This window comes from Zingiber officinale, chromosome 10B (assembly GCF_018446385.1).
Source record: "Zingiber officinale cultivar Zhangliang chromosome 10B, Zo_v1.1, whole genome shotgun sequence".
Classification (NCBI taxonomy): domain Eukaryota; kingdom Viridiplantae; phylum Streptophyta; class Magnoliopsida; order Zingiberales; family Zingiberaceae; genus Zingiber; species Zingiber officinale.
This window is the reverse complement of record NC_056005.1, coordinates 22416158-22430063: the sequence shown is the minus strand read 5'-3', so window position 1 is coordinate 22430063 and position 13906 is coordinate 22416158. Positions and strand designations below refer to the sequence as shown.

Sequence of the window (13906 nt, the reverse complement as noted above, 5' to 3'; positions counted from 1 at the left end):
GACCAGAACCTCGCTACTCCTGTGCATGTGTTTGCTCGACAGAAATTTCACTTTGCAAGGCTTGATACTATACCAAGTGGAATAGCCGCTTGACCAAAATTAAATTTTGCTCATATCAATCTATGTTGTTTGGCCCCCTCATCATCACTGCATCATTTAGATCATAATTTCACCCCTAACAAATTATAAATGCTATAGATTTAAACCAATTTTAGTTGTGTTCTGCTAGTGGAAAAACAATATATTTTTGTCTAATATTTTTTTTTTTTAGAAGTTTCAAAATTTTACTATTTCATTCGGATAGCTGGGAACCACAGTCACGTGGCTGGGGTTCTGTTCTTTGCTCGGTGGAAACGGTTCGGTGTACTACCACTAAAATATTACAGAAAAACTCCATCTACCTGTTTCGTCGCAACTCTCTTTATCACGCTCTTTATCACACAAACTGCGATTGACGCTGCCGCACTGGTTACTGCCTGCCGACGGCAACCGGACGCTTCCCTGACTCTGGCGCCGCTAGCAGCCTCCTCCTATCATCCTCTTTTCCTATCTTCCTTTGCCTCTTTTCCTCTGGCTCTGTCTCCACGCGGAGTTAGCGCCGGACCGTATAAGCGAGCCAAGGTAAATGGCCGGGGGCACCCCTCTCGGCGGCAGCAGCGACCTAGGAGGCGGAATCAGCCCTTCCCTGGTGAAAATCGTTCTGGTTTCAATGGCCCTGGGCCTCGCCGGGTACATCGTAGGCCCCCCGCTCTACTGGCACATTGCCGAAGCCCTCGGCAGCTCCTCCTCCTGCCCTCCTTGCGCCGCTTGCGATTGCTCCGCTCAGCCCCTCCTCTCCGTTCCTGAAGGTTCTCCCTCCACCCTCCGCATTCGCTTTATTTTTCCTCCAGCCTTTCTCGACCAGATCTGACGACGATCTGGCGCATCTTCCCTCTTGGATCTTAGGATCCCCTCTTTTTTGTTTCAGAATCTGTTAGTGACATTAGGATTGTGGATTTTTTGTGTTCTAAAGTTCTGAGTAATATTTTTCTATTTGCAGAGTTGATCAACGTGTCCTTCACAGGTTAGTTATATACTTATATGCTTTCCATCCCTGATCTTTAATTGCTTTATAAATGTACATTTAATATTGAGTAGTTGAAATCATTGAGAATCGTGGATTCGAGTATAATCTAAGTAATTACTCTTACAGCCTATTTCTAATAACTTCTAAAATAGATGAACATAAATTTGATAATCTTATGTTAAGACGGTGACTGTTGAGTGTTTTATTACTCTTTTTTTTTTTGGTGGCAGATAAATCTGTCCTAGGAGTTCAAAACGTGTCACATTGCTAAAAATAGAAAAGAAAAAAAATTAATTAATGGGTATCTTACGTGATTTAGAGTGTTTATGCTATGCTCTGTTTCTGTAGTACACCAGTTTAAGAAGAGAAACAAGATAGGTGTATCATGCTGAATTTTTTTATTCTGGACTGAATGTGTTTCTAACTATAATCTAGCGTCTTTGAGATGCACCATTATTGTTCCTTGGGAGTGGTTAGAATGATAGAATTACAATATATCAAACCACTTTGGATTTTATTTGTTGCACATCCATACAAATCCATTGGCTACATGTTATGTGAATTGCCTAAACGTGTTGACCATTTTGAGTGGAAGAATTAAAGAACAATCTAAAGGAGATTAGAAGGACAATTAATTTGATGGAATTTTGATGTTGCAAAAGGGAGTTACTTAAGACTATGTTATGAAATATTTTTCATTTAAGAAGTTTCCAATTAGAGCAATTTAATTATAGACATGCTTGAGGATGTAGATTGATCAAGATGTCATCACTATGAAGATACTTCGAAAAAATTTCAGGAAAATCAAAGCATCAAGATGGTTGGTATAGGATAAGAATAATTGTAAATTGCTATGGCTTTTCATTTCTATCTTTTTAAGCCTTTTTTCCTATACCTCAAATTCCGGTACCTTATAGCTTAGTAAAAACCTACATTACAATTATTATTGCATTCATCTACTGATTTTGATACATACCGTGTCAAATTTGGGATTAAATTCCAAAGCTCTTCCTTTTCCTTGTCCTTTCATCCCAAACAACTAAAATCATGCATGACCATAATAGTTACCGATAAACCTTCTGCAAGAGTCGGTCAACTATTAAACTGGCTGTTATAGAATTTACTATCTATCTTATTTTTGTTTTCTTTCACCCCATCAGCTATGAGTCTCCAAACTCTATGTAAGAGTTCTTGCTATCCACCTATCTTATTTAGGTTCGAGTATCCTACATAGGTATAGATCTAGGATGCATTGAACTTTTAAAAAGTTTTACACATGGTCAGTAATACTGTAAACATGAGTGTTAGTGGCTGAATTTGACACAGGTATGATAGAGTGTAGACTAAGAGTCCAAGTAACATATCCAACCACCTACCAAAAAGATCTTGAACTCTAATTTATATGCTTCTGTTGGTAAAGAGAAATTTGAGCTCACTTCATCTTGGATCTTCAACATATTCTTTAATCTCAAGATATTCTCAAATAGGTTAAAACACATTATGGGACGTCATTATTCAGCATTTCTAATCCTCATGTCTCCCATTTAGACTAAAAAGCAAATCTTATCAGACTGTGTCACAGCCCATTGTAGTTTATGGTTTATTGGACTTTTAGGACATTACACCTACAAAATGTTTATGTAACAAAGATGAGAATTTTATGATGGATGTGTGGATCGATTAACAAGGGGAAAATGCTAATAATCAGAGCATTTAGGAGTTGTTCCACCATAAAATAGGTTGAGAACGTGTGTAAAGATGACCAATAGATTATAGTTACAAGACTCAAATATATTAAAGTGGATAGTACAAGAGGTAAAGGTTGACCAAAAACATATCAATCTAATAAAAATGATTTAACTAATTTGAAAAATACAAGTGGGATTGCCTTTCGTAGAAGCCATGGAGAGATAGGACTCATGTACTCAACCATAAAATAATTTGGATAGGCATGACTCAATACAGGGCAGTCCGGTGCACGAAGCTCCCGCCATGTAGGGTCCTGGGGAAGGATCCATTGTACGCAGCTTTACCCTGCTTTTTGCAAGAGGCTGTTTCCAGGATTCGAACTCGTGACCTTTTGATCACATGGCAACAACTTTTGCAATAGGCATGACTCAATGAGGATGATTATGACAATGTTCATAAAAGTTGCCTAGATTGTTTGGTACTACGTGTGTGGCTTTTGCAATGGTGAGCAACCACTATGGATATGTTGCTGCATGTGTATTCGGCATTCTTGTCATCCAAATTATATATTACTTTCTGAATAGGTTTTATGTATTTTTCAAAATTGAATGCAAACTACACCTGGTCTCAGATTCTATACAGTGACTGTTTGATAGGTATGAAAATGCAATAGCAGACAAGCAATCATCTGCAAGGTGCTACCCACACAAACTATCCATTTTTATGTAATATACTTATCACTTTTCATTCTAATCATTCCTCCACAACTTAGGCTATGTGCGGTACCGATTATTATACCGATGATTAATTGGTGCAAACTTGTAGCTTCCATTGGTAAAAGAAAATTTCTGAATTGACCCCTTTTAAGAGGACCTGAGTAATAAGCATATGCATCTGAGAGAAATATACTTCTTGCAAAGAGAATTTTTACCGTTATTTCATGTGCTATAGGAACATGTTTAGTGGAGCTTTTTGTTGGCACTTCAACTACTCTGTGGTTGTGCCAGTAAGAATTAAGTCACAGTTAAATGCTTTCAGGTGTATCATGTGCTGTTAGCCACTTCAAGCTGATTATGTAATGCATGATTAAATAATACTATCATGCTCACTAATCATGATGCACGATTATGTCACTGAACATTGTTTTCATTATGTTTGCTGTTCTTTCCCTATTCTGAGAAGCCTTTTTTTTTTTTTTACTTTTGCTCAATTCCTTTGTTGCAGATTGTGCAAAACATGATCCAGAGGTCAGTGAAGAAATGGATAAGAATTTCAGAGACCTTCTTGCTGAAGAATTGAAGTTGAAAGAAGAACAGGCAACTGAAGCTCAACATCGTGCCGATGTTACATTGCTCGAGGCAAAGAAGATGGCTTCACAATATCAAAAAGAAGCCGACAAGTGCAGTTCAGGGATGGATACTTGTGAGGAAGCCCGAGAGAGGGCGGAGGCAGCACTACTGCAACAAAAGAAACTAACCGCTATGTGGGAGCAGAGAGCTCGGAGGCGAGGATGGAAAAATGCTCATGCTTATTAATGATATCACGTTCCATTTCCTGGTGAACCAAATGTATCTTTCTAGCTGCCTCCGAAGCAATCTTCCAAGTTGTCCATACTAGATTTGCTCCTCAAAGGGAAGTGCACTAGTGAAAATTCGTTTCATATTTATGACAACGATTTTAATCCATACGCAGAATAACATCCTGCTACATACCGTCTGCCTCGCAAGACGCTTTTGTGTCCTTTTGTTGTATTAAAAAAAATGGTACCTCTTAATTAGAGGCATGATGTTTGGCAATGCTATTTGTTTTCTCAATATAATTTAGAGCAAATCAAGTCTGCATATGCCACAAACACATCACTGCCACGCCAGAGTCATGGAATAAATCTGAACCGTGGGTCATCCGAGATGGCATGGGGCGAAAGTTACTGTAATGAGGTCATCGGGTCGAAACTCAGTGACAACGGAGGAATAAATCTCCTATCCCTGTATTTCACCTGGTCCGTCCCATATTAGCTCGGGTGCTACGATTTATCTCCCTCATAATGACTGTGGGTCCGATCGATGAGGGCCTTGGAGGTGGGGGTTTCACCTTTTTACTCCAATGGAATAAATCTGAACCTTCTAAATCAGATTAAATGGTCCTCTCACAGCCCTAAACAGACGTGTCAATTTGTCTGCTTTTCGTCTCTCTGTTTTCTCACATGGGGCTCTGGCTACTGGAAAACGAAAGCCAACCACTACCTTCTGCCAATCCCAGACCTGTCGATAAGGGAGCCCGCTTGTCATCCTGATAGCTTCCCATCCTCTTCGATGTCAAAAGCAACATTTCAACTAGAGATCGGCTTCCCATCCTCTTCGATGTCAAAAGCAACATTTCAATTAGAGATCGGGCCGAGCCAGCCAAAAGCAAGTACGTATTCCAATCAACCTTAGCTGCCTCTGGGACTTGGAAGCTCCCATGCCTCCAATAATGGGTGGTCAATATCCAAGCCAACGATGATACATATCCAAGCTCGTAAACAAGGTTTTGATTTGCACTTCCCCTTTACTATAAATGTGTGTGGCTCTCTTTCCTTATCTTCTCCACTCCACTCACCTTCATACCTCTACACCTATGCATCAGTCCCAACATTTGCTTCTCGCGCACCATGTCGCAAGAAGGGAACAGCTCCCCTGCATGGCTGGAGGAGCTGCAACTGTCCGACGTGCTGACGTCCGACGCAGTCCGCTCGCTGCACGCGACGATCGAGCAGGAGTGGGACTTCCTCCGGCGCAGCGCCTGCCAGACCGCGGCCGGCCGGGCCTTGTGGAGCCACGCTGTGCATGACCCCATTGCCGCTGTGTTAGCAGGGGAGAGCTACCTCAGGAGCCTCTACGAGAAGATGAGGCAGGACAAGCTCAACAATGCCCAGGAAATTTCCGGCGTCATTCTTGCGGTCCGAACTTTGTGGTTCGATTCCCGGCTGGAAGCCGCCATCGACTCCTTCGTCACCAGGCCTGCTCAAGTTGTTCTGCTTGGTGCAGGTCAGTGTGAAATGGATCGAACGGAACGAGTCATTTCTAGAAATAAATGAATTCCTCAGCGCAAGCTTAAGACCTTACAACTGACAGGGATGGATGCGAGAGCTTACAGGTTGAACTGCCTCAAGGAAAGCATCGTGTTCGAGGTCGACTTCCCGGAGCTGTTGCAGGTCAAGGCATCTCTGCTCAAGGAAGTGATGGTGTCGTCCAAAGAGCACCAGATTTCGATGCGAGCTAAGTCGTTGATCAGAGTGGCAGCAGACCTCAGAGAAGGAGACTGGATCGAGAAGCTACAGAAGAGTGGATACCTGCCTGAGAGGCAAACAGTGTGGGTGCTGGAAGGCATTCTCTACTACCTCCCTCACCTCCTTGCCATGCAAGTCCTGGAGGCCATCGCCGCCGGTTGCACCTCCACACACAGCGTCCTGCTCGCGGACTTCATGAACAAATCCTCCGTTTCGCTCTCGGACTCCACCTTCCAATTCTACAGTGATTGGCCAGATCATTTGCTGTCCAGTATGGGATACGGACAGGTCAAGCTATCCCAAATTGGAGACCCTGATGCCCACTTTGGGTTGCTGAGTGACTCCCAGAACCTGTTCCATAAGCTAAGGAGGTTGCCTAGGTCCATGGAGATCGACCCTGACGACGGAACGCCTTGCCGGAGGTTGTACCTGGTGGAGGCCTCTAATTAATCGTCTCTCTATACAACCAGAAAAGAAAATTTGTGGTTTTGTAATGCTCTTCTAGTAAATTTGCTTGGAAATTAAGTAGAAGATTTGGCATAAACAAGACTGTAAGCCTGTAACACAATTGTATATTTGCATGACTATTTGAATTTGGAATTCAAATTAGATGAGAAATTCCACGTGGACCTTAAGCTAACTTCCAGTTGACGGAAACCCTAACATCGCTCCCCAACGCCCGCCTTTATTTAAACTCCCTGGGCGAACCTTGCGGTGTGCTTCATGGCATATGACGGCGTCTTTAGCACTCGCCTCACTTTCTTCAGCATTTCCATATTTCTGCTCCTCCGTTCTGTTATTGACCTGCGAAGATGAGAAAGTGCGTCTCGCTCCAGCATGGCTTCCAGGTTCGTTTTCCTTTCTCGATCTCCCTTTGACCTACTGCTTTCTCCCCATTTGTTCATGATCTCGTATCTTCCGTCCCAGAAACTTTAGATCTATGAATGCTTGTTGCGGTTGGTTGTGGGATCTAGCATTTCGTTGTTACTTCGGTGACCCGTACTGCTTGTGTGCTGATCTGTTTTTCATTAATGAAATTTGGCTTTTTCCCCCCTTTTTACTTGCTTGTAGAAATCCTGTGTTTTACTTGCAATTTTGTTTGTATCTCTACATGTTCTTCGTTACGCTTCAAATCCTTGTGCACGTCCGATGTTTTGCATTCTAATAATGAATGATTGTAGAAATCTGTTTGGATCTAGTTACCCCGTCTGATGATGTCCAAATTCTGAAGATGCACGTTATGCAATGTGTTGGAGATCATCTCTAATTACGCAATGGCACTTAAACATTCGCCTCTGAAGGCCTGGAAGTCGCTCTCCAGGTCCCTTAAATGGCTTAATTTTTGTTTTCTTGACGCTTTCGATCAAGAGGGGTCTCGATCGCTCTTTTCATCTCTCCCTCCCTCCCTCCCTCCGTTCATCCCCCAAATTCAAACTTGTAATTAATTAGCGAAGTATACATAAGCGTTACGCAGGCATACACATGAAGCAACAAAGTAAATTCTGCATTGAAAGTACGATCGTCATTGTAGCAAAATCACGTTCCAAAGCTTTCTGTAATCTGATGATCAAAGTGTCAAAAATTTTCTTTATGGTCTTAACTTTAACCTAGTTATAAAATTTTCTTCTGAAATGCATGTTACCAGTACCACCACAGCAATCAAGAAACATCGATCTGTCATGATCACTCCTATTCCGCTCATATGAACACAAGTGCGCAGGCGACGATCGCCACCAGGACGACCCTGCCGATAGCGAGATGGGCCACTGCCAGCGGTATCGGCGCCGAGCTAACTATCTGGATCGGGAACAGGCAGTTGCCTTGCGAGGCATTGACGGTGGTGGTAACGGCGAGGCCATCGAAGTCGCACGCCCGAACGTCCTGGTCTTGCATCTGGAAGTACATGTTGAAGGCATAGGAGGTGTTTCCCCTGTTATCGAGTTGGTTGCAGGAGGAGCCGTAGCCGAGAGAGGTGCAGTCAGCATTGTAGCAGGCGTAGTCTATGTTGGTCCCCACAAGCGAGTCGTCCTTCACCTCCGGTTTCAGCACGCACCACTGCGCCGGTAGGTACTGCACGCCCTTCGCCCCCACCAGGTACTTGTCGTTGCCGTTTCCAGAGAGGTCCATCGGGAACTTGGGCCGGCCGTCGTAGGTAAAGATCCCCCAGTGGCGCTCGAAGTTGCCCGGCAAAATGCTCTTCATGTCCTCGTCGATGAGGCCGAAGAGGTACGCCTCCATGGGCCCCGGACGCAACGGCGTCCCCACCTTCTCGGCCATCCGCTTCAGGAACCCGTCGTAGAAACGCTTGGCGCTGGAGAGGGTGGCGTACTCGTTGCCGTCGGTGGGCCACCCGACCTCCCCGACCACGATCTTCATGTCTCCCACTCCGGCCTTCTTCAGCGCCCACACCAGCGTGTCGAAGTTGGCGTCGAACACGTTGGTGTACTGGTGGTTGTTGTCGCTGATCGAGCGGCCGCCGCCGTCGAAGAAGGCGTAGTCGACCGGGAAGTTGGGGTTCAGGTTGAGGCTGAGGTAGGGGTAGATATTGACCATGAACGGGGATCCGTGGGAGTGCATGAAGCGCACCATGTCCACCATAAGGTCGTGGATGTCGGAACGGAAGTCGCCGGACGACGGTACGGGATTGCTGGATGGGGAGTTGTAGACGTCGGCGTTGAGGGGAACAGTAGCCTTGATTCTGTCTCCGACGCCGGCCTCATTGAGGGCCGTTTGGATGTTCTTCAGCGCCGGAAACGTCGTCTTGATGAAAGTCCCGTTGTAACTGGTCAGGAATGGTTCGTTTCCAACGGCGACATACCTAAAGAATTACAGAGCGATCCATTTATGATGTAAAGATAAGCAAATCAAGAACGATTCAAGATAACATAAAAGCAGCAGATCTCGTTTAATTACTTGATTTTGATTCCTCCATGATCATACTTGGTGACGTTCTCCTTGACCCATTCCTTGGCGTTTTTACAGTTTTCGCTCATGCGGGCGAGCTGGTTGTTGGGGATGGCGATCGTGACCTCGATATTGGTGCCGGCGAAGGCGCTGAGCGTCCATTCGTCGGCGTCGAACAGCTTCACCTTCTTGATCCCGTTGTCTTGGATCATTTGCACGACGGTGGAAGGGAGCATGGGGTGGGACATGATGGTGCCCCAGTTGACGCCAAGGCCAGGGACGACGGGCGTGGAGGCTGAGGCCAATGCGGCCGCGGCCACGGCCACCGCGAGGTAGGTCCACATCACGGTCGCGGGGCTGTCCATGGCGTGGAAGGAAATGCGAAGCGGGCAAAATAAAAATGGCGAATGGATAGGTTTTAGAGAAGGTGGTGGCGCAGAACAGGGAGGTCCCCTGGTTTGAGGAAAGATCCAGCGACACAGAGAGATGGAAGAAAATAGACGAGGGATAGAGAATTGCGATATACTGATAGATATATCTATCTATCTATTTATAATTTTTTGCTTGTCAAGATCCAAGAAAAGATTTCGACAAATCCACTCTTAAAAAAACTTCTATTTATTTTCCAAGAAAAATAAATTCTACTTTAAATGAAGTCCAAGAGGGACTGCCTGCCTGCCTGCACTTAGCAACAGAAGACTTCAGTCTGTCTTTATTTATTTATTTATTTTTTTAATATTGTTTCTTTTTAATAAATAATATTATTAAAATAGTTATTCAAATTTGCTTTGATTTGAGTTTAAGCTTCAATCGAATTTTCAGTTCCAACTTATTTGATTATTAAGAGTTATTTAGCTCTTAGAAAGGCTGATTAGGGAAATTATTGCAATTAAGGTTTTTATGGTTGAACTAGGATGTTTAGGAGTCCAATTTATCGCTAATATAGTGTCAGATAACTAAATTCTTTGGTTTGCTTCAACCAAACTTCAGTAAAGTTAATTAAGAATTTTACAATCATTGAATAACAACGCATATGCAATTTTAAATTATTTTGAATGATGTATTTGAAGCATAAAATTGCGAACCATGTAAATATTTTTTAATATAAGGCATGATTTTTTAAAAAATATTTTATTTATCCCAATTAATATGGGGAATAAGACATGATTCAAGGATACTATGAGGACAACAGTCAGGATGATATGTCAGTCAAAAAACAGAAAAAGTGATAGTTAAAGTTAAGGACTATGCGCCCGACTGGCTCCATGCAGGTCGGACACTATTCTACTTTGCTTAGTTTCCAGTCTATGCCGGGTCGACTCCATGCTGGTTGGACCCCATTCTACTTTGTCTAGTTTCCAGTCTACGCCTGGCTGGCTCTATGTCGATCAAACCCCATTCTACCTTGCGTAGTTTCCGATCTACACTTGGCCAACTCCATGTCGATCAGACCCCATTCTACTTTCCATAGCTCCTAGTCTATTCTTGGCCAGCTCAAGGCCGATTGGACTATTATTAGAAGACAACGTTGTCAGAGAATCACAATCACTTGTCATAGAGTAACGTCTGTTCGTTAAGGAATATTCTAATGCTTTGCCATATGCATGAAGCAAAACCTTTCTCCATCCAATGGGAGTTCATCGTACATCCTCTATCACCCGACATATGCTGACATTCAACATTCTCTTATGTTTGATGATTATGGAAGTTACGAAATGTAGTATAAAAAGGGAGGTCTTTGTTGGGGGATTTGCGGCCGGCTTGAAGGGGGGTTGGATAGACGGCACCCCCAAATCCTTGCTTCCTACAATGTTAGCGCAGCGGAATACAAACGAACACAAATAGAAAGCTAAACACCAAATACAAGAATGGAAATGCAAACCGCTAACACGTTCGTTTATGTGGTTCGGAGATAACTTGCTCCTACTCCACGACGTGTTCGTAAGGTGGACGATCCCTCAATCCTTCGGTGGATTAGACCCCGACAAACTCCGGCTAGCTCAACCCCCTTGTGGGTGGAGAAATCTCACCACAACACTCACCAAAAACACTTGGACACAAGGGAACCTTTGGGCACTTAGTGACTACTAATTAGGCTTTAACCAAGTCTAATTTCGTCAACTTGGCCGGCCATCCCAAACTCCTTCTTATAGAGCTTGGAAGAAATCAGTAACCTGATTTGCCCGTTACCAGTCGACTGGTCCTTGCACCAGTCGACTGGTGCCAACCCAACGGCATGCCAACGGCTATCTACCAGTCGACTGGTCCCAGGACTAGTTGACTGATCCCAGCCATTTCGAGCACAGAGAGCTTCTGTGCTCACCACCAGTCGACTGATCCAAGTACCAGTCGACTGGTACAACCATATACCTAGGGTTCCCATCCCGAGTACATTTCTCTCAGCACTCAGACCCTCATGACTCACTTGACTCTTCTTTGCAGGTTTGACCTCTTGTCTTCAAGCCTACTTCCTTTGGCTCTCGTCCCTCGGATGCATCCAAGCCCGCGGCTCGTCCCCAATGTCATCCTTCGCGTATGCCTTGAAGTCGCGTCCCTCGACCCTTGTCTTCGCTGCCTTGTCCACAGTCCCTCGGATGCATACAAGCCCGCGGCTCGTCCCCAATGCCATCCTTCACCGGACCCGAAGCCATCAACCTGAGTCACATGTGTATCCTGCAGTCCTGCACAACTCAAGTACACAAATCAAATATAAGGGTGAACCTAACTTAAACCTTTTGCCCAAACATCAAAACATATGGTCCCACGAACCATTGGAATTGCTCCAACAATCTCCTCCCTTTTGGTGTTTGGCAATACGTTTAAGTTAGGGAAAATAAATAGCAAATAAACATGCTAAAAATAATGGACTTACGATGCCAAGGCTACACACTTGGACTTACACCGCCGAATGGACTTACGTTGCCAAGGCTACACACTTGGACTTACACCGCCGAAACAATGCATCATGCATTTGAACCTATCCCAAGGCTCCCCCTACACCTAAGCTCTTCAATGAGCTAGGATTTTCCCACAGGGATTTTTAAGAACCTATCACAAGGCTCCCCATATGCAAAGGCATTTAAGGTTTTCTCAACTAAACCTTACTTCTCCCCCTTTGTCTAACATCCAAAAAGTTCTCCAACAATATCCCAATTGTTGAAAAGTTATCATCCAAACTGATCCTAAACTCATGTATTTATCCCCCATGGATCCTATACATCTAAACGAGTTGACATGGTCAAGAACAGCACTGAAAAACACTATCAGGCTGGTATCAGTCGACTACCCCAAGTGCCAGTCGACTGCCCCCTTCGACAGAACCTTACAGAAGCATTATGTGGTCGAAATCTACTGTTATCAGTCGACTGGTATCTGTACTTGTCGATTGGTACCCTATTTCTGAAAAAATCAGTCTTTTCAGGCCAACTTCAGAAATGTACCAGAAATTCCCTAGACATCCAAAAATTCCAAAATTTTGTGGAGAGGTCTATTGTATCATTTTCTACTTGGGAAAATACATTACAAAATGTATCTATCACCAATCCCAAGATTAACACAAAATCCAAAACTAGCTAAATGGTTCAATTGAACCTTGACCTAAATTCCTAGTTTTGACTTCCTTTTGATGTATTTGCCCATACCAACCCATAATGCATCCCTAGCATTGGTTTATATGACATCTATACATCCAAAACCAATTATCATGCTATATGACCCAAAATGTCATATTTCTTGCATGAAACACAAACCATGTATGCCAAATCCCTAGGTTTGAGACTCAAGTCCGTCTCCAAACCATTTGACACACTCCATGGCTCCTCTAGACTCCCAAGTAGTACCCACCTGAGATCCATTGGCCATGAATCCCAATTTGACTCTTTGAGCTCCCCCTAGAGCCCTTAGCCTTAGCCACCTCCCTAGGTGAGTTATCCACAATTGCTAGGCCACATCGGTGCACCTCCGGTGACACTTGGCCTACAAACCTAACCTTCTTAACCTTGGACACCTTGTCCTTGGTTAATTTCTTCTTACCATTAAATGACTTTCCCTTGCCATTTATTGACTTCTCCTTACTATAGTCATATGCAACCTTAGCATAAGACTTTTCATTGATTTAGATGACTCCCCCTTGCTCTTATCATGTGCCACCCTAGCACATGGTCTCCTTTTGGCCTTGGAGGGACTAGATCAGTATCCCAAACCTGATTTATCATTATTGGGTCTTTGACTACCCAACACCATATTTAATCCCTTAGATCCAATAGTGAATCTCTTAAGGAATTTTTCCAAATTATCAAGCTTTGACTTCAAAACTTGATTTTTCCTTTCTAGATTCCTAACCCTAGAGTCAACATGCCCACCTTGGACATTCCTAAACCTACCTTTTCTAGGCATGTGCCTCCCCTTCTTGAGATTAATGCCTTGGTTCTCTATTACCTTCTTCTCCTTAGGTAATGAGAATTTAACTTTCCTAGGTCTATAATGTATAGGTCTCCTAGGATTATGATCGATATTTACCCTATTCCTATCATGATATTTAAATCCAAAATTTTGCATGGGTAAATAATAAGAATTATTCCTAGCATGCATGGAGGAATTTAAATTTGACTTCAAATTTAAGCTAGGGTTTACCTTACCCTTTACCTTTGGAGCTCTCCCTTGACATGAGCCTCCATTCTTCCTCCACTTCTTCAAATGCACCAACTTCTTGATTTCTTTCTTCTTTGGGCATTTGGTGTGGTAATGACCCCGCTCACCACACGTGAAGCACACTATGTGCTTTTTCTCCTTCTTCTTTCTACAATTCAAATTAGATTCAAAATGAATTGAATTGAGTTTAGGAGATACCTCTTTCTTACCCATAGGACATCTACTCTTGTAGTGTCCCTTTTCATTGCACCCGAAGCACACAATGTGATCTTTTGACTTTGCCTTGATGGAAGTACTCACTAGGTTGACTTCCAAGACTTCTTCTTTAC

General features: G+C 43.5%; 3 protein-coding genes and 1 long non-coding RNA gene across 5 annotated transcripts; 3 read left to right on the top strand and 1 right to left on the bottom strand.

The window, feature by feature from the left end:
* The first annotated feature begins 397 nt into the window (after positions 1-397).
* On the top strand, positions 398-4585 carry LOC122029514. 2 transcript variants are annotated; one of them, XM_042588526.1, is made up of 3 exons: positions 400-848; positions 1040-1063; positions 3980-4585. In XM_042588526.1, the coding sequence occupies exons 1-3, from the start codon at positions 626-628 to the stop codon at positions 4288-4290; spliced, it is 558 nt and encodes a 185-aa protein (XP_042444460.1). In that variant the 5' UTR covers positions 400-625; the 3' UTR covers positions 4291-4585. The 2 variants fall into 2 exon arrangements, with proteins under 2 accessions (XP_042444461.1, XP_042444460.1); XM_042588527.1 differs by lacking the exon at positions 1040-1063 and having other exon boundaries at positions 398-848.
* Positions 4586-5154: 569 nt separating this feature from the next.
* On the top strand, positions 5155-6641 carry LOC122029513 (putative S-adenosyl-L-methionine-dependent methyltransferase Mjls_1072). Its single transcript, XM_042588525.1, has 3 exons — positions 5155-5281; positions 5381-5781; positions 5869-6641. The coding sequence occupies exons 2-3, from the start codon at positions 5406-5408 to the stop codon at positions 6471-6473; spliced, it is 981 nt and encodes a 326-aa protein (XP_042444459.1). The 5' UTR covers positions 5155-5281; positions 5381-5405; the 3' UTR covers positions 6474-6641.
* A 95-nt stretch (positions 6642-6736) lies between these two features.
* Positions 6737-7221, top strand: LOC122029515. Its single transcript, XR_006125086.1, has 2 exons — positions 6737-6871; positions 6951-7221. It is a non-coding gene; the product is annotated as an uncharacterized LOC122029515 (long non-coding RNA).
* Positions 7222-7638: 417 nt separating this feature from the next.
* On the bottom strand, positions 7639-9292 carry LOC122029009 (glucan endo-1,3-beta-glucosidase 8-like). Its single transcript, XM_042587973.1, has 2 exons — positions 8937-9292; positions 7639-8841 (listed from the first exon to the last, which is right to left on the bottom strand). The coding sequence occupies exons 1-2, from the start codon at positions 9290-9292 to the stop codon at positions 7722-7724; spliced, it is 1476 nt and encodes a 491-aa protein (XP_042443907.1). The 3' UTR covers positions 7639-7721.
* Positions 9293-13906: the final 4614 nt, after the last annotated feature.